This window comes from Salvelinus namaycush, chromosome 28, assembly GCF_016432855.1.
Source record: "Salvelinus namaycush isolate Seneca chromosome 28, SaNama_1.0, whole genome shotgun sequence".
Lineage (NCBI taxonomy): Eukaryota > Metazoa > Chordata > Actinopteri > Salmoniformes > Salmonidae > Salvelinus > Salvelinus namaycush.
In genome coordinates this window covers 8,049,950-8,070,192 of record NC_052334.1, presented here as the reverse complement: position 1 = coordinate 8,070,192, position 20,243 = coordinate 8,049,950, and the positions used below count along the sequence as shown (strand labels likewise).

The 20,243-nt window shown below is 40.9% G+C and overlaps 2 protein-coding genes across 2 annotated transcripts; both read right to left on the bottom strand.

Annotated features, from left to right (window-relative positions):
• Positions 1-1,603: 1,603 nt before the first annotated feature.
• LOC120023106 lies at positions 1,604-5,393 on the bottom strand. Its single transcript, XM_038967079.1, has 2 exons — positions 2,947-5,393; positions 1,604-2,833 (listed from the first exon to the last, which is right to left on the bottom strand). The coding sequence occupies exon 1, from the start codon at positions 5,264-5,266 to the stop codon at positions 2,981-2,983; it is 2,286 nt and encodes a 761-aa protein (XP_038823007.1). The 5' UTR covers positions 5,267-5,393; the 3' UTR covers positions 1,604-2,833; positions 2,947-2,980.
• Positions 5,301-16,816, bottom strand: LOC120023014 (A-kinase anchor protein 12-like). The gene is made up of 5 exons (XM_038966966.1): positions 16,700-16,816; positions 9,085-9,184; positions 7,876-8,127; positions 5,355-7,140; positions 5,301-5,304 (listed from the first exon to the last, which is right to left on the bottom strand). Exons 1-5 carry the CDS (start codon positions 16,814-16,816, stop codon positions 5,301-5,303), a joined length of 2,259 nt encoding a protein of 752 aa, XP_038822894.1.
• Between the last annotated feature and the right edge of the window lie 3,427 nt (positions 16,817-20,243).

Here is a 20,243-nt window from a genome sequence, read left to right as displayed (position 1 = left end):
TTCAACCACTCCACAAATTTCATGTAAACAGACTATAGTTTCGGCAAGTCGGTTAGGACATCTACTTCGTGCATGACACAAGTAATTTTTCCAACAATTGTTTACAGATTATTTCACTTATAATTCACTGTATCACAATTCCAGTGGGTCAGAAGTTTACATACACTAAGTTGACTGTGCCTTTAAACATCTTGGAAAATTCCAGAAAATTATGTCATGGCTTTAGAAGCTTCTGATAGGCTAATTGACATAATTTGAGTCAATTGTAGGTGTACCTGTGGATGTATTTCAAGGCCTACCTTCAAACTCAGTGCCTCTTTGCTTGACATCATGGGAAAATCAAAATAAATTGATCTCCACAAGTCTGGTTCATCCTTGGGAGCAATTTCCAAACGCCTGAAGGTACAACGTTCATCTGTACAAACAATAGTACGCAAGTATAAACACGATGGGACCACGCAGCCGTCATACCACTCAGGAAGGAGACGCGTTCTGTCTCCTAGAGATGAACGTACTTTGGTGTGAAAAGTGCAAATCAATCCCAGAACAACAGCAAAGGACCTTGTGAAGATGCTGGAGGAAACGGGTACAAAAGTATCTATATCCACAGTAAAACGAGTCCTATATCGACATAACCTGAAAGGCCGCTCAGCAAGGAAGAAGCCACTGCTCCAAAACCGCCATAAAAAAGCCAGACTATGGTTTGCAACTGCACATGGAGACAAAGATCGTACTTTTTGGAGAAATGTCCTCTGGTCTGATGAAACAAAAATAGAACTGATTGGCCAGTATGACCATCGTTATGTTTGGAGGAAAAAGGGGTGGGCTTGCAAGCCGCAGAACACCATCCCAACCGCGAAGCACGGGGGTGGCAGCATCATGTTGTGGGGGTGCTTTGCTGTAGGAGGGACTGGTGCACTTCACAAAATAGATGGCATCATGAGGATGGAAAATTATGTGGATATATTGAAGCAACATCTCGAAGACATCAGTCAGGAAGTTAAAGCTTGGTCGCAAATGGGTCTTCCAAATGGACAATGACCCCAAGCATACTTCCAAAGTTGTGGCAAAATGGCTTAAGGACAACAAAGTCAAGGTATTGGAGTGGCCATCACAAAGCCCTGACCTCAATCCTATAGAAAATGTGTGGGCAGAACTGAAAAAGCATGTGCAAGCAAGGAGGCCTATAAACCTAACTCCGTTACACCAGCTCTGTCAGGAGGAATGGGCCAAAATTCACCAAACTTATTGTGGGAAGCTTGTGGAAGGCTAGCCGAAACGTTTGACCCAAGTTAAACAATTTAAAGGCAATGCTACCAAATACTAATTGAGTGTATGTAAACTTCTGACCCACTGGGAATGTGACGAAAGAAACAAAAGCTGAAATAAATAATTCTCTCTACTATTATTCTGACATTTCACATTCTTAAAATAAAGTGGTGATCCTAACTGACCTAAGACAGGGAATTTTTACTAGGATTAAATGTCAGGAATTGTGAAAAACCGAGTTTAAATGTATTTGGCTAAGGTGTATGTAAACTTCTGACTTTAACTGTATATGACAAAACAGTTGTGCAAATTTTTAACATTGTGGTAATAAAAAGATTAGCATTTTATTTCATTAACCGCTTTGAAATATAAAAATGTCCATGCAACTCTTATGTTTTGCATTTAGATATTAGTTAATATTACATTAACAGGAATATATAATTTCTACAAAGGTTATCAGGTTTACATAATTTGTTACAAGAAGTCAAAAGAAAAACAATACATATACACACATATTGAAACTATTGCAAAGGTAAAAACAAGCTGCCATCATGACATTGCATAAGCATTCAATAAGGCTATGTTCTGCAATAGTTTTAAAATCTGAAATTAAACTTACCAAATATATGTGTAGTTATAGACAAACAAAGCCAGTATGTGTGACTTGTTAACAAAATAGCTTTACATATATGTTCACAGGCCAAAAAACTAATACACAAATATAGTTTTGTCTTTCAGATGCAACTAGTGATAAAATAAGCATTTTGTATCAGTATTTTGGTCTGTGTCAACTAACCATTGCGGTGCATAGTTTGCAAACTTTGCATATAGTAAGTCAACTATATAATTCTATGAGATGATGAAGATCAATGGCAATATTTAGAGGAATGATCTCATTCGCGCAAATGCAATGTGATACAAATTCTAGTCACTACACATCTCTGAGCAAATGTTATATTACCGGTATGTGCTGATTTGAGCAAACATTTACTGTCTGACGGAAGACTGATAAAACACAGAAAGATCCTGAAAAAATCTACATACCTGTATATCTAATCACAGTTTGTCTTTGCATTCTTTTGGTGAGCAGTGGGTAAATATGTCCTGTGTTGAATGTAATGTGAGTGTATTATATGTTGATACAAATAAATGTTAGACTACTGTTCAATCCACAAATTACATTATGAGTAAAGAAAATTAAACTCAGATACTCTGTGTAAAATAAACGTATCTGATGCAAAGGGAAGGACAAATTGTCTTAATTCAAACATAGATAATATGTAGTATAAATGATCATACCTCCAACTTCTGATAATATGACATGAACAGGAACAAGGATTGTATTCAAAGAGATACAAGTACTTAACAGACATACTGATATAATAGCCTTGCAACTAATGTGAATGTATCCAAAGAGCTGAAGAAGGTCTCTAGATGCAAAAGTGTGCTTGGTAATGGAAGTCAGGATGGATGCAGCTTTACCTCCGTTGTGGTGGGTCATCATTCGTGTATGGACTTCTACCTTCTCTTTCAGGGATTCCTTGGTAGTCCAGCACTCTTTTAGCTTGTTGAACGAAAAAGGACAGAAAAAAATTCAGGAGGACATTATTTCAGTATACTCCTTCAAGTACTTAAAACCAAAAGTAATATAACGAGAAATTAAAAGGACTGACTTACCATAATACATCAGTTTGTTGGAATGGCTGAAGTCTCATTTGTTTTCACTTATAGATTGAAAGCTTTGAGGCTCAAGTGCAATATCAAAGACCTCTTCACTGACCTGCAGCATCTCCTCTACTCCTCCACCTATTTTGTTGCTCGGAACTTCTAAGACATGGGATTTTACTGTGCCAAAATCTTCCTCAGCATCCAGCCACACTTCTTGGTCATTCTCGTCCTCTGTGTGTAGGATAGACTCTTCTGCATTCATCATTACCTCTTCTGCTTCAGGGTTTGGGGTGCACACCACTAGTTCAGTTCGGGTATGCAGTGGTGCTGGAGTCGTATGCAGTGGTGCTGGAGGGGTATGCAGTGGTGCTGGAGGGGTATGCAGTGGCACAGGAGGTGCAGTGTCATTTGTTTGCTCAATTTGACTGATTTCACAAAGTTGAGTACTTTCCATTGATTCTGTTGGAACAGAGTCAGTATTCACAGCACTTGTTGCAGTAGTACTTGCACTTTCTATTGATTCTTTCAGAAAGCTATCAGTGTTCACTGCAGTAGTACTTGGAGGTGGCCAAATAGCAAGTGGTGGTGAATCCAATCCTGCAGACACCACTCCAGCGTCTCTGGGTTCAATGTGAAGATGGATATGGACATGGGATTCAATAGATAGTCTCTTTTCAAATGATTCAACTGATTCCTTTGTTGATTGTACTACCATTGCAACCAGTTCTTTCTCATGCCCACTGGTAGAGTCTGAATCTACTTCGGACGCAATAATAAATTCAACCTCCGTTCCATAAACTTCTTGCACATTTGACTGCAAACAGGACTCTACAAATGTATTGGGAACTATGTCATCTGGTACTTTGTCAACCTCGAAAGTAGACTCTGCAAATGTCTCGGGAGTTGTTCTATCCTCACATACTGTATCAACTTTGAGAGAAATTGAGGGCTCAGTTTCTTTGTCTGAAGGTTTGTGCACAATTCCCTGAGTATTAAGTTCTAAGTAGTTTTCAAATAAGTTAATTTTATTTTGCACCTGTGCAGCTACACCTGTACATCCTTGAGCATCTGTAACTGCCACCACTGGTATACCCTCTGGTGATTTAGAAACTTCGGCTTCACTCGTTAATTCAATTTCAGCCTTTTCACTTGATTGTGGTACAACATTGGAGTCAGCTTCTGATGAGTTCTGCTGTACATGTTGGAGTATTTCTTGAGTTATAATACTGCTTTCCTCTTCAAACATGGCCTCCTCAATCTTCTCAATGGCATTCTCACCCTCTCCTTTGTCCTCCATTTTGTCACAAATGTCAATGACTTCCTTAACATCGGTTGAGGAAACCACCTCAAGTGCTGTCTCCAGAATCGCTTCAGCTGACCCAATCTCAGCATTTGCATCCGTCACTTGCACTTGGATCTCATGACCCTTGACATCAGTTAAGACCACAAAAACTGCATCAACAATTGCTTCAGCTGATTCAATCTCTACATCCATCTCTTGTACTTTGATCTCATGATCAGTGACATCAGTTAAGCCAACTTCAAGCACATTCTCAATAATTACTTGAGCAGACTTTAGCTCTGCATCCGCCACTTGTACTGTGATCTCGTGATCGTCAGTTGTGCCCAACTCAAGGGTTGTCTCAACATGTGCTTCAGCTGATTCAATCTCAGCGTTCACCTGTTGTACAAGAGTCTCGTGATCATTGACATCAGTTGAGCTAACTTCAAGCACTGTTTCAACAGTTTCTTCAGCTGACTTTATCTCTGCATCCGTCACTTGTACTCGGATCTCAAGACCATCAACAAACTGTGCTGATGGCACATTCTTCCTCACAACCATGTCCCCTTTCTTTAGTGTCTGAACCATAGAAGAGTCTACAAGTGGGCTTAGAGCACCCACACAATCCATTTTCTCTGGGGATTCTACTTCAGGTGCCACTATGCCAATCAAAGATTCCAAAACATTTGATGATTCTAACTTCAGAACGTCAGGTATTGCAGTAGCGACATCTTGAACATCACATGTGATTGTTTCTGCAACTGGTGTATTCTCCTTGTCTGCAGAATCCTCCGAAACATCCTCCGAATCCTCCGAAACATCTTTTTCTTCTTTAAGAGTGACCTCCGTGAGAGCCTGTGTGAAAACAAGTTTGTTTGTGACCGACACTTCCAGGCGCTCTGTATCAGGCTGTGGAGTGTCTTCTGCTATGGCCTTTCCTTCAACCTGAGCTACACCCTCTTCTGAATTAACAGTGGCTACTGGTCTTATCTCTTCTAACTCGTTTACCAATTCTGTTTGTTGGTCCTTTTCAATTTTTATATGCATGATTGGAATTGATTCATCTTCAGCTTTATGTACCTCATCTGTAGTGATTCCTGCAGCACCAGACTCTTCAGTTTCCTCAGGTGCCAACTCTGTGGGTACTACCTTGCTGACTTCTAATGGACACTCCACCACATGAGTCACTGGGCTTTCATCAACAGCATCTATTTGTTGCGACTCTTCACCTGTGCAGATTACAACTGCGTCGGATTTTTCATGAGCTGTCAAAACTGTTGCTTCCGTCTCTTTTGGTGTCTGTAATATTTGTGGAGAAACTGAAACGGTAACTGCTTCCAAGTGCGGGTCTTTTGTAATTACCGATGAGAGGGTTGGGGTTCTGTTAATGATTTCAACCGCCTCATGCAGAATTACCTCTGTGTCTTTCAACTCGTATTCTGCAGGCACAGGCGTTGTGTTGCCTGATGTTTTGGGAGACTCCTCTGTCAGCTGTGACACTGCTGAAACCATTTCTGTTGATTCATCATCTAGAGGTTCTGGGGCAGTGACTGCTTCAGATGTCAACTCGATTAGGTCCTCGGCTATGGTATCGTCTCGAGTGGCTTCTTCAGCAGTGGACACTTGAGTGGCAATGGTCTCCTCTATTACGCCTTCCTCGGGTATATCACTGAGTTGCTGATGTTTACTCATGAATTCCGTAAGATCCTCAAAGTCTTTCGTAGCAGTGGGGGATGTTGATGGGGCCAACTGCTCCACAGTATCTTTGGCTTGAGCCTTCTCTGCTTCAGTGGGCAGGGTGTCTTTGGATATGGCCGATTCGGTGACCAGCCTAGAGACATCTGGCTGGGTTATTTCTTCTGTAATGTGTAATGGAGTTTCTATAACAGCCTCAGTTAATATTCTGTGTTTCTCTCCTAGCTCTTCTGCATCAAACTCGGACATGGGGACCACTGCTGGTGTTTCAGAGTCCTCCTCATCATCCGATCCAACACCTTTATCTGCCTCGTCAGAAGATATTGGTTCCTGCTTTCCTCCATTCTTTCGCTTTTTGCGTCCAGGGATGAGTTTCTTTAGAGAAAATGAAGACTCCTCTTTGGTGATTTCGCTGTCAGATGCCATCTGCTCTGGTGAGCTAACTTTGCTGGCCTCCTCGGTTTTTGCCTTCCTATTTGAGGTGACCAGCTTTTTAAGGGATTTCCATGTTGACCCCCCTTCACTCTCTAAGGGACTTACAGCTTGCTCAGGGGAAGAGGTCAAATGTTCATAACCTCCCTCCTGAGAACTGTCCAGTGGAGACTCTGCAGTGTTTCCAGGTTCACTTAGTGTTTCACCTTCATTCATGAGTGCTTCCTCCTCTGAGTCAGATGTTTTTCTTCCCCTCCTCTTTGCAGATCCACATAGGAGGGCCTCCCAAGAAACAGATATTTCTACTTTCTTTTTGGTCTCTTCTGTGAAACGTTCTAGTACCTGCTCTCCTTCACATTGCTTTGGCTCCTCATGTGAGCCTACAAGTGCTAACTCATCCTCACTCTCAGAAGATCTTTTGGGACGTCTTGTGGGCGTCATTAGCTTTTTGAAAGAAATCCAGGTGCCATCCTTTTTCCTTTCACCGTCAGAGGTTACATCACTATCTGATTCGTGGCTTGACCCTAACGGAGCAGACATTTTTACCTGTTCTGCTGCTAATTCTTCTGTTGAAGAGGCAGGATGTTCTCCTCTCTGGTACTCCTCTGACTCTGTGGATGACAGTAAATCCTCAGTAACATGCTCACCAGACCTGGTCAACTCATCTGATTTCTTACCTCTCCGCTTCCTATTAAGCTTCTTCAAACCAGCCCCATATAAGAGCTTCCTGAGTGGACTTCCTTGGTTTTTAGCTTTCTCTTGTGAGCTAAGAAGTTCAGCTTCATTTGAGATAACTGTGTGGAATCCCAAAGAAGGAGACTGCTCTTCTTGGACTGGACTTCCTTGGCTTTTAGCTTTCTCTTGTGAGTCAAGAAGTTTAGCTTCATTTGTTTCAGCTTCATTTGAGGTAACTGTCAGTAATACCTCAGGAGCTGGCTCCTCTTCAGGAACATATTCTGTGACTGTGACGAATCCCCATGAATGAAACTGTCCTTCAAGACTTTCCTGGCTTTTAGCTTTCTCTTGAGAGCTAAGAAGTTTGTCTTCATTTGTTTCAGCTTCATTTCTTATAACTGTTACAAATCCCAAAGAAGGAGACTGCTCTTCAAGAATATCCTGGACTGAACTTCCTTGACTTTTAGCTTCCTCTTGAAAGCTAAGAAGTTCAGCTCCATTTGAGATAATTGTCTGTAATTCCTCAGTTGCTGGCTGCTCTTCAAGGACATCCTCTCTATTGTCACTAATTTTAGGGACATTACTCATCATCAGTTCAGGGACATTGGATGTCTCAGCCATCAGGGAATCTGTTACTGTCTCTTGAACTTCATTCTCATTTTGTTTCCCCTCAATGACCGATATTGTCTCAACATCTGGACTGATCTCGTCTTTTGTTTGTTCTTGCTCAAGACTAGCTTCCTCTGGTGTGTTTACATCCTCCTGTTTTTCAATGCTTTGCAGTTCGTGGTCTTTCTCAACAGTTTCATCTTTGGGCGTTTCCTCTCCTAAATATTTTTTATTTTTATTTAAACCAGCGAAGATTCCCGTGGTGAAAAACTTCTTAATCGGGGATATAATTTCTTCTTCAACATCCGGAATGGTTGGTGCTGGTGTGTCTGTCTCTTCAGTAGGGATTACTTCCTCCTTGACTTCGTCCTTGGGTTCCTCATTGACTTCTTCCTTGGGTTCTGTCTTGGGTTCTTCCTTGACTTCTTCCATGACTACCTCCTTAGGTTCCTCCTTGGGTTGTTTCATGGGTTGCTTGACCTGCTTGTGTATTTTTCCTGTCAGGAAAAAACGTTTAAATGGAGACATTTCTTCAACTATAGGAATGGGTATGGCTGGTGCCTCTCCCTCTGCCTGTGCCACTTCTTCAGGAGTGATTTCCTCCTTTGATTCTATCGTTTCAGTGGTCTGTTCCTTGGTGGTTTCATTAAGGAACTCTTCAAATGTGAGGTCCGTCATCGTAGGATGAGAGGTAGACTCATCAGCCGGTTCCACTGGTGAATCAGCAACAACGTTGGTCGGTGCTTCGTCAATATATGCTTCTAGTGTATCATCTACAAGTTCTGGTGTATGGCCAACACATTCTTTTATCGTATCATCAGTCAGATCCTCAGGCGTGCTCTGCTCAGTATTCTCCTCAGCATTATCTATAGTGGTCTCCTCTGTATCCTTGCTGTCTTCGGGAATACGTGCTTCACCCTCTTCTTTCTTAGGGCTCACTTCTGGTATTGTGTCAGAGTCTTTTTTCAATGTGAATTTTAAACCAATTGAACTGAAGAACTTTTTAAAACTATCATTGACTTCATTCAATTTAACGTCTGTTTCAGTCTCATTTGTTGATGCTTCGTCGTCTGCATCCGGTGATTCCTTCCCATCACTGTCTGCGTTTTCCAGAGGCGGTACCTCCTCTGTGAGAGTCTCTATCATCTCCGGAATGTCCTCTTTCTGAGAAACAATAGATGAATTTGTCTCACCAACTGTAATGAGAAACAAATATGCATTAATCAAAACTGTTCAATTGTGGGCTAATTGCCTGATTCATATGAATAACTAATAATTATAAACTACTTAACTCTTTACAGCCCCCTATAAAGCTTAATGGGAAGTGTTAACCAATATCATAACATTGTAAAAACTTGAGGAAACAATTGAACTCTTTATCAAGAAATCGAAAGTAAATCCTTTCTCATACAGACACACACAAACTAACGCTCTTCCAAACTGTGATGACTCACCCTCTGCAACGACTCCGTCTTCACACAGGACATTGACCTCCTCAGTCTGGTCCTCTGCTTTTTCACTCAGTCCGGAGATCTGTCCATTCTTTTGGAGTAACTAAAATGGAGAAGGGAACATTTTAGATATACCAGTGCATTCGGAAAGTATTCAGACTAGAGGTCGACCGATTATGATTTTTCAACGCCGATACCGATTATTGGAGGACCAAAAAAAGCCGATACCGATTAATCAGACGATTTTTATATATATATATATATATTTGTAATAATGACAATTACAACAATACTGAATGAACACTTATTTTAACTTAATATAATACATAAATAAAATCAATCTAGTCTCAAATAAATAATGAAACATGTTCAATTTGGTTTACATAATGCAAAAACAAAGTGTTGGAGAAGAAAGTAAAAGTGCAATATGTGCCATGTAAAAAAGCTAACGTTTAAGTTCCTTGCTCAGAACATGAGAACATATGAAAGTTGGTGGTTCCTTTTAACATGAGTCTTCAATATTCCCAGATAAGAAGTTTGAGGTTGTAGTTATTATAGGATTATTTCTCGCTATACCATTTGTATTTCATATACCTTTGACTATTGGATGGTCATATCCGGAAACTATCATTTCGAAAACAAAACGTTTATTCTTTCAGTGAAATACGGAACCGTTACGTATTTTATCTAACGGGTGGCATCCCTAAGTCTAAATATTGCTGTTACATTGCACAACCTTCAATGATATGTCATAATTATGTAAAATTCTGGCAAATTAATTACGGTCTTTGTTAGGAAGAAATGTTCTTCACACAGTTCGCAACGAGCCAGGCGGCCCAAACTGCTGCATATACCCTGACTCTGCTTGCACAGAACGCAAGAAAGTGACACAATTTCCCTAGTTAAAAGAAATTCATGTTAGCAGGCAATGTTAACTAAATATGCAGGTTTAAAAAGATATACTTGTGTATTGATTTTAAGAAAGGCATTGATGTTTATGGTTAGGTACACATTGGTGCAACGACAGTGCTTTTTTCACGAATGCGCTTGTTAAATCACCCGTTTGGCGAAGTAGGCTGTGATTCAATGACAAATGAACAGGCACCGCATCGATTATTTGCAACGCAGGACAAGCTAGATAAACTAGTAATATCATCAACCATGTGTAGTTAACTAGTGATTATGTTAAGATTGATTGAGACTGTCACGCAGTCTCCTCGTGGAGTGCAATGTAATCGGCCATGATCGGTGTCCAAAAATGCCGATTACCGATTGTTATGAAACCTTGAAATCGGCCCTAATTAATCGGCCATTCCGATTAATCGGTCGACCTCTAATTCAGACCCCTTCCCCTTTTCCACATTTTGTTACGTTACAGCCTTATTCTGAGAAAAAATAAGAATCCCGCACACTGCTCTTGATAGTATCACTGCTCTTTAATAAGCTTACGTATCGGTCTCACGACCTTCGTCAGAACTTTACATTACAGCCTTATTCTGAAATATATTTAAAAAAACATTTAATCAATCTACACACAATATCCCATATTGTCAGAAGTGAAAACAGGATTTTAGAATTTTTTGCAAATGTATTAAAAATAAAAAACAGATGCAGTCCACCTGTGGTAAGTTCAATTGATTGGACATGATTTGGAAAGGCACACCTGTCTGTATAAGGTCCCACTGTTGACAACGCATGTCAGAGCAAATACCAAGCCATGAGGCCAAAGGAATTGTCCGTAGAGTTCTGAGACAGGATTGTGTCGAGGCACAGATCTGGGGAAGGGTACGAAAAAATTTATGTACCAAAACATGTCTGCAGCATTGAAGGTCCCCAAGAACACAGTGGCCTCCATCATTCTAAATGGAAGAAGTTTGGAACCACCAAGATTCTTCCTAAACTGAGCAATCGGGGGAGACGGGCCTTGGTCAAGAACCCGATGGTCACTCTGACGGAGCTCCATAGTTCCTCTGTGGAGATGAGAAAACCTTCCAGAAGGACAACCATCTCTGCAGCACTCCACCAATCAGGCCTTTATGGTAGGTTGGCCAGACGAAAGATTAACGGAGCAAAGTACTGAGAGATCCTTGATGAAAACTTGCTCCAGAGCGCTCAGGACCTCAGACTGGGTGAAGGTTCACCTTGCAACAGGACAATGACCCTAAGCACACAGCCAACACAACGCAGGAGTGGCTTCGAGACAAGTCTCTGAATGTCCTTGAGTTGCCCAGCCAGAATCTGGACTTGAACCAGATCGTACATCTCTAGAGAGGCCAGAAAATAGCTGTGCAGCGACGTTCCCCATCCAACCTGACAGAGCTTGAGAGGATCTGCAGATAGAAATGGGAGAAACTCCCCAAATACAGATGTGCCAAGCTTGTAGCGTCATACCCAAGAAGACTCGAGACTGCAATCACTGTAAAGGGTCTGAATACTTATGTAAATGTGATATTTCTGTTTTTGCTTTGTCATTATGGAGTATTGTGTGTAGATGGATGAGGAGGGGAAAAAACAATTTAATCAATTTTAGAATAAGGCTGTAATGTAACAAAATGTGGAAGAAGTCAAAGGGTCTAAATACTTTCCGAATGCACTGTATACACAACATAGCTTAAATGTATGAGAAGTCACTTTCCTCAGAGTCATATTTTCCCTTGGGAGAAAGGGGGGACAGCATGTTATCTTGTAAAATGGTATTGCTTTTAACTCAGGAACCAGGATGTCCTCCATGAAGTTAGGATCATTTTGCATTCTAGAAATCTGATAATTTACCTCCTCAGACAAGTGATATTGGAAAATGTGGGTTACTAACGGGAACCACAGGCACAGATGATTAACAGTCATTTTTGTGCTGTGTTGAAATGCATTACGAGGAGACACCTACAGTATGATGCTCGCCATTCTATGACAGCTAGACAACAATGAACTAAGCAAATGTGCATGGGGGTGTCAGTATGTCTCAAATGAAACAATTACATGTTTCAGTCGCCATGTTGCATCACTATTTGTGGTTCCAGTCACTCAATTCATGCATTGTTTTGACCTCGTTGACCTGCTGACCTATAACATTATAATAACATTGTAATTTGAAAATATAACATTGCAGTACAAAAAAATGCTGCCAAACACACAGTAAAGTACACGTCTTCCTTCATTTATTTCTATAATATGGTAATGTGTGATGCCTGCTACACTCTTTTTGGACCAATATGCATGAGACAAGGTGCAAAATAAACATTGCACATTGGTTCCTCATTTCATGACATTGCTTTTACATTGTGACATAATCGCGTGACTTTTATTGACAGACTGAACAACCCACAGCTACTTTCCCTGTTTTGCCATCAGTCTTCACTGAGTAAAGCAAAGTGAAGCCTTCTACAGACTAAGTACCTCTTTAGGTTCTGCCCCAAATGGCACCTTCCTATTCCTAAGCCCTATGGGCCTTTAGTGCACTAAATAGGGAATAGGGAGCCATTTGTGATGCATACATTGTCTATTTATAGAGAACTTTGGCTCAGTTGGCTGAATCATAGCTGCTGCTGACTCATGATTCTATCCATCCCTGCTGTGGGGTGGTCCTCTAAAACAGCATATACTCACTCACACACAGAGAGAGAGAGAGAGAAACCCACTAAAATGCTCTTAGGACAAAACCTGCTGTCAGCAACAAAGCCATTGTTGTTGTTTACGTTTAATTCCTTAAAGAATATCGAAATTGGTCATCAAACCAGAACAAAAGAGAGTAGAAGTGATCATGTTTGGTAATAACTTATCGTGAATATGCATTTATTAACTATTTATCAGTGTTTACATACCAAAAAAAAAAAAAAAAGTATTGAATTATTTTATTTATCAACGTTTGTTAAGCATTTATATGCATGCTCATTTACACATGCACATTTAGAGGAATTTATAACGGCTTAGTCATGAAAGTTATAAGGTGTAACAAATGTATTTATTTAGGAATTTGAGTCCCCAAAGGCACAGCTAACAGACTTCCTGCACATCCACAGCACAGTTCATCATGTCTTGTTACAGTACATAGATAATCAATGTAGCTCTACACAGAGTGCAGAGAAGGTCAACTTCTATATCTCTCCATTCAGGGACCCAAGCTTAACTTAGATACATCTAAGAATGAAAGGTCATCGTTCCACTAGTAGCGTTTCCCACTGGTATTCTATTATATGGTCTCCAACAACTGAAACAATATGGTAGAAAGTTTTAAAAAACTGGCTCATGATAGTGCAAATAATAACTTGACTTTCCAATGACACAGAAGATGGTGTATCTCTTTACCAGGTTAGTCCCACTGAGGATGACATATTTATCCCAGGGAAGACCTGGCTAAGAGGCAACGTAATAATATCAACACACAATCAAAAGCCAAACATTAACTTGCAGATAAGTGGCAAAGGGCAGTGACACAATGTGTGAAATGAATTACTTGTTCCTTTAATTTCTTATTCTTATTTGTAAAAATGTTTACGTGCATTGTTAGTTAGGGGCTTGTAAGTAAGCATTTCACTGTAAGGTCTACAACTGTTGTATTCGGCGCATGTGACTAATACAATTTGATTTGATTTAGATATGAACAGTCCCTTACAGAGCTGTAAAGTATTTCCCTGTCTTTGACCATGCCTATTAACTTGAAGTCATATGTAGCCTAATAAGATAAATAAAAGCAAGCTATGGTCATAGAATTGGGAATGAGACTATTAGAATGGACATTAACCTTCTTATGAGGGTATAAAGATCAGACATTTTGGTCAGGGAGTTGGTCAACCATGGTTTGCCAGTGCAGTGATAAGATATTGTGTAAAATAACAGCTAGCCATACAGCTTTAGAGGAATGATTCCATAAATGTTTCGAATTAACTGCCAATACGGCAACATTCCATTCAAACAGTGCAGTCAATCCACAGCCACACACTGGGTCAAATCACCCCTCTACGATTGAATAGGATCTCTATGGTTATGATAGCCTATGTATTGTGAGCATTATATTGACTCCATGTTATTGGAGGTAGCCTAGGAATTAAGAAAGTCTATAGAAATAAACAAAATAATAGCCTACATGTACTGTATCTAGTCATATCTAGAACCAAAAATAGAACACGTTTTACAATGGAGATACACTACATGAATAAAAATATGTGGACAACGGCTCGTCGAACATCTCATTCCAAAATCATGGCCATTAATATGGAGTTGGTCCCCCCTTCACTGCTATAACAGCCTCCACTCTTCTGGGAAGGCTTTCCACTAGATGTTGGAACATTGCTGCGGGAACTTGCTTCCAATCAGCCACAAGAGCATTAGTGAGGTCAGGCACTGATGTTGGGCGACTAGGCCTGGCTGGCAGTCTGCGTTCCAATTCATCACAAAGGTGTTCGATGAGGTTGAGGTCAGGGCTCTGTGCAAGCCAGTACAGTTCTTCCACACCGATCTCGACAAACCATTTCTGTATGGACCTCACTTTTTTGCACTGGAGCATTGTCATTCTGAAACAGAACAGGGCCTTCCCCAAACTGCCACAACGTTGGAAGCACAGAATCGTCTAGAATGTAATTGTATGCTGTAGCATTAAGATTTCCCTTCACTGGAACTAAGGGGCCTGAACCATGAAAAACAGCCCCAGACCATTATTCCTCCTCCATCAAACTTTACTGTTTGCACTATGCAGTGGGGCAGGTAGCGTTCTCCTGGCATCCGCCAAACCCAGATTTGTCCATCGGATTGCCAGATGGTGAAGCGTGATTCATTACTCCAGAGAACACATTTCCACTGCTCCAGAATCCAATGGCGGCAAGCTTTACACCACTCCAGCCGACACTTGGCATTGCGCATGGTGATCTTAGGCTTGTGTGCGGTTACTTGTCCATGGAAACCCATTTCATGACGCTCCCGGTGAACAGTTATTGTGCTGACGTTGCTTCCAGAGGCAGTTTGGAACTTAGTAGTGAGTGTTGCAACCGAGGACAGACGATTTTTTTAACGCGTTGCGCGCTTCAGCACTCGGCGTTCCCGTTCTGTGTGCTTCAGCACTCGGCGTTCCCGTTCTGTGTGCTTCAGCACTCGGCGTTCCCGTTCTGTGTGCTTCAGCACTCGGCGTTCCCGTTCTGTGTGCTTCAGCACTCGGCGTTCCCGTTCTGTGAGCTTCAGCACTCGGCGTTCCCGTTCTGTGTGCTTCAGCACTCGGCGTTCCCGTTCTGTGTGCTTCAGCACTCGGCGTTCCCATTCTGTGTGCTTCAGCACTCGGCGTTCCCGTTCTGTGTGCTTCAGCACTCGGCGTTCCCGTTCTGTGAGCTTCAGCACTCGGCGTTCCCGTTCTGTGTGCTTCAGCACTCGGCGTTCCCGTTCTGTGTGCTTCAGCACTCGGCGTTCCCGTTCTGTGTGCTTCAGCACTCGGCGTTCCCGTTCTGTGAGCTTCAGCACTCGGCGTTCCCGTTCTGTGAGCTTCAGCACTCGGCGTTCCCGTTCTGTGTGCTTCAGCACTCTGCGTTCCCGTTCTGTGAGCTTCAGCACTCGGCGTTCCCGTTCTGTGAGCTTCAGCACTCGGCGTTCCCGTTCTGTGTGCTTCAGCACTCGGCGTTCCCGTTCTGTGTGCTTGTGTGGCCTACCACTTCACGGCAGAGCAGTTGTTGCTCCTAGATGTTTCCACTTCACAATAACAACACTTACAGTTGACCGGGGCAGCTCTAGCAGGGTAGAGATTTGACAAACTGACTTGTTGGAAAGGTGGCATCCTATGACGGTGCCACGTTGAAAGTCACTGTGCTCTTCAGTAAGGCCATTCTACTGCCAATGTTTGTCTATGGAGATTCCATGGCTGTGCACTCGATTTTATACACCTGTCAGCAACGGGTGTGGCTGAAATAGCCGAATCCACTAATTTGAAGGGGTGTCCACATACTTTTGTATATATAGTGTATATTGTATAATCTCAGATTCTAAAACACCTTTTCTTTTTAGTCCTAGAAATGGCTAATATGTATCCTGGAAACATCATAGTTGGATAGTTTCCAATAGTGAACCATTTAAACCATTGCATTTTATATAGGCTATGGCCTATTTCCACTGTTCAAAATACAGTACTTTAATTAATTCAAATAATTTGGAATGCAGTGGAATACTTAGCAGATAAAACCAATACTGTATCAACTGCAAGTGGTTGTGTTTTTTTGTTAAACTAAGTATTTGGCACTGGGGCTCACTCACTTCAATCAACTGAATGACAAGCCTTATCACTGCAGCCCGACAAGAATAACACTTCACAGACAGTTGAGAAGCATCCCCTCATTATTATTGTGGGTTTAATTAGCGATAGAAGCCTTTCACTAAATGCCAGGAGACATAAATACATTATCTGATTAGGCTAATAATGCCCGACCATTTGATAAGAATAAATAATAAGATACATTTATCATTAAATGAATGTAACAGTGTGTTGATTATTTATACACTCCTCTGTCCATTCATTTAAAATACTCCATAAATTCCACTGTTGCTATTTAAGGATATAAAGACTACAAATTAATGATGCTGTAGATATATAAATATGTTTCCCGTTGGTTAGTTATTAATACATCAGTCTGCTATATTTTCTTTTTACCTTCGCATCAGTACTCTCGCCATCCTGGACATCGTTCGCACTTTCCTCATTCGCCACAGTTCCCCCGTCCTCGCTCTTGCTGCTATCCTCCGGCCGCGTAGATTCAGTCGCCCCCATGATCAAAACTATAGCGGCTCTCGCTCCTGTCCTGTGTGAGTCGATACCGACGTCAATGACACAGAATATAGCCAGAAATGAAAACAGCAGCAAAAGCTGTTGGGTATGATAGCTCTGACGCTGTGGCTTTCAAATGGTGCAGTCCGGCCCTCTTGTAAACTATTTTAGAAAAACACCCTCCCAGTTAACACATGTAGCCTACGACTCAATACGGCACGCCTTGCCTTGCTGCATCAAGTCTTATGAGTGCAGACTGAGAACCTGTCCTGGGATGACAATTGCAACAAGCATATCAGGCACTGGCAGAGGGCCAGTTGCACGCAGCTATCTTCCATTTAAGATGGGCTCTAATACTAAAAGAAATTAAATCAAGAGCTCCTTTTAAAGGTGAATATCTGAATCTGATTCATACACATACCTCATAGGCCTATATACACTCCCCATTTAAAGGTGTCATAAGTATTTTCGACAGATTCACTTATATATTTATTAAAGTAGTCAAACGTTTCGTATTTGGCCCTATACTAGCACGCAATGGCTACATTAAGCTTTTGACTCTACAAACTTGTTGGATCCATTTGCGGTTTGTTTTGGTTGTGTTTCAGAAGACGTTGTGCCCAATGGAAATGAATGGTCAATAATGCGTTGTGTCATTTTGGAGTCACTTTTATTGTAAATAAGAATATTAATATGTTTCTGAACACTTCTACATTAATGGTGATGCTACCAGGATTGCAGATAATCATGAATGAATCGTGAATAATGATGACTGAGAAAGTTACACAGGCACAACGATCAAGACACAACATGGACTGTCTGTTTTGGTAACATTTTTTCCAAATTCTGGTTTCGGCAACAAAATAAACATTTTTTAACCCTTCTGTTTTTCTGAAACCGCAGTCACCATTAAATATTTATGTTTTGAAGAAAATAACCTATGTGTGTTGTTTTTTCTTGAACAGAAAAACTAGCTTGTCCTAAGAAATGGAAAGTGTGATATTTACCGGTACTGTAATTGACAACAAACCATTACATTTTCATGTGAAATGATTGTAATTTTGTAACGAAAATGTAGGATGGCATTGTGAATATTAATGTCATTGGTCCATGTCACTTAAGAGAGCAATTCTATTTGAGTTGTCTGGTTGAAAAGCCAAATGGGAAGAATTGCAAGGGTTGACACATTCAGTAGAAAGACTGTGGTCCCATCCAGGACAGTCCTTTCTGCCTTCTTAAAACCGTGGATGGTTTATCTTCAATGTCGAGGGAAGCTGACAGTTCTAGGATTATACTCTCCTCTTAGTTTCATCCCAAACTAACATATTTAAATCATCTCTGCTCATTAGCTAACACAGCCATGATGATGCACTTGGACAAAGCTTCAACGACAAAGGGCCATGTGTAAAGAAATTAGGTCCTATCCACTTTATAGGCCACTACTTTTGACCAGAGCCCTATGGATGCACTACATGGGAAAAGGGTGCCATTTGTCCACAGCCATAAAAAGAGTAAGAACTTTGCTCCTCTGAAAAAAGACGTAATCCAAATCAACTGACTGGTCAAGTGTTATTCTGGAGACGGAGGAACCAAACTTCATAATGAGATTTTAGGATTAAACGGGCATGTGAATGGAGCACCACGAGCATGCAGGGTAAACAACCCAACCACACAGAAGAACACGTTTGAAACGGCTCTCTCATTTCGCCTGCCTTCCAAGGACTTCTTAGATAATTCAATGTTCATGAGTCTAACTTGCCGAGTAGTGAATTTCAAACACAGATTCAACCACAAAGACCAGGGAGGTTTCCCAATGTCTCGCAAAAAATATACCTATTGGTATATGGGTTAAAAAAAAGCAGACATTGAATATCCCTTGGAGAATGGGGAAATTATTAATTACACTTTGGATGGTGTATCAATTCACCCAGTCACTACAAAGATACAGGCGTCCTTCCTAACTCAGTTGCCAGAGAGGAAGGAAATCGCTCAGGGATCTCACCATGAGGCCAATGGTGACTTTAAAACAGTTACAGAGTGTAATGGCTCTGACAGGAGAAAACTGAGGATGGATCAACAACATTTACATTTTACATTACATTTTAGTCATTTAGCAGACGCTCTTCAGATAGCTAGATGGGACAACCATATACAGTATGACTGTCATAGTAAGTATATTTTTTCTCAATAAACTAGTTATCAGTAGTGTATGAGTAGTTACCACAATACTACAAAATAAAAATATTTCAAAACATGCATCCTGTTTGCAATAAGGCACTAAAGTAAGACTGTAAAAAATGTGGCAAAGACATTAACTTTAGGTCCTGAGTACAAACCGTTATGTTTGGGGCATATCCAACACAACACATCACTGAGTACCACTCTTCATACAGATTTCTCTGAACATATGACAAACCTAAACGTTAATTCAATAGAAGGTCCCTGAAACACACTGGTGTTGCTGTGCTGTAGATCCGCATGCTAAGCTAATGGGATGAGTTAATTTGCTTATAGCTAGCTCCAAGCTAACTGAAAACAGCTGATGTTTTCCCCACTGATTACAGCGTTATAACCAATTTGCCTTTAGGGTGTCAAACTCCGAGGGCCATACTGAACATTTGTTATATTTTATCACCATCAAAATGTCCAAAAAAATAACCCTCTTTCCATTGTTTTTGGAATTTTCTATGCTGCCTGTCAGTTTCAATTTGCTTTTAGTCTTTTAAATTGAATTTGTTATAGTACTCAAACAACCTGCCGGCCGCATCTATAGTACCTAAATACGTCTATCTATCCGTTGGATATTTAGGATAAGGTTATGGTGGCACATACTTTCACAACATCAGTGGATGCTGATATGGCTTCATTGCTTTACTGTGGTAGCTAGTAAAAGCATTTGTGATTGGTTTAATATATTTATGTCTTTGAGAAATTCCCATAGAGGAGGCACAGCCTATAGGCCATACAGTTTACTTAGCTTGAATATTTTGTTTTGTAACATCATCCATAAAAACCCATGATCAGAACATCATCATCTATAACTGAGTCATCCATGAACTCTTACTGGACGGACGGACCGAACGGACCAGCTTTGGTTCACTCCCACAAGTAATTGTACTAACTAACCGGTTGCTGTAATCCAATTAATCTGAATGTCCTCTTCTGCTTTCTACATGAAGTAGATCTGCCAAATTCTCTAAAGCTGTTTTCAGTCATGGGCTCTGTGTTCCAAATGGCAACCCTATTCCCTACATAGTGCACTACTTTTGAGTCAAATTAGTGCACTGTATAGGGAATAGGGTGCCATTTGGGACACAGCCAACATTTCTGTGGGATAACAAAACTGAACATGTTTACCAATAGAAGAAAATGGGCTAGTATGTAGAGGGGCTATGTAGGACTCAGTATGCTGGAGAAAATGTATGAACAT

Excerpts from the sequence above, each read along its gene's own strand:
- LOC120023106 (XM_038967079.1), bottom strand. The coding sequence starts at position 5,266 with ATGCATATAAAAATTGAAAAGGACCAACAAACAGAATTGGTAAACGAG.
- LOC120023014 (XM_038966966.1), bottom strand. The coding sequence starts at position 16,816 with ATGGGGGCGACTGAATCTACGCGGCCGGAGGATAGCAGCAAGAGCGAG. Across the intron at positions 9,185-16,699 it reads GCGAGAGTACTGATGCGAAG|TTACTCCAAAAGAATGGACA; the intron begins GTAAAAAGAAAA and ends TCTCCATTTTAG. Across the intron at positions 8,128-9,084 it reads AGACGGAGTCGTTGCAGAGG|GAAAAATACACAAGCAGGTC; the intron begins GTGAGTCATCAC and ends TTTTCCTGACAG.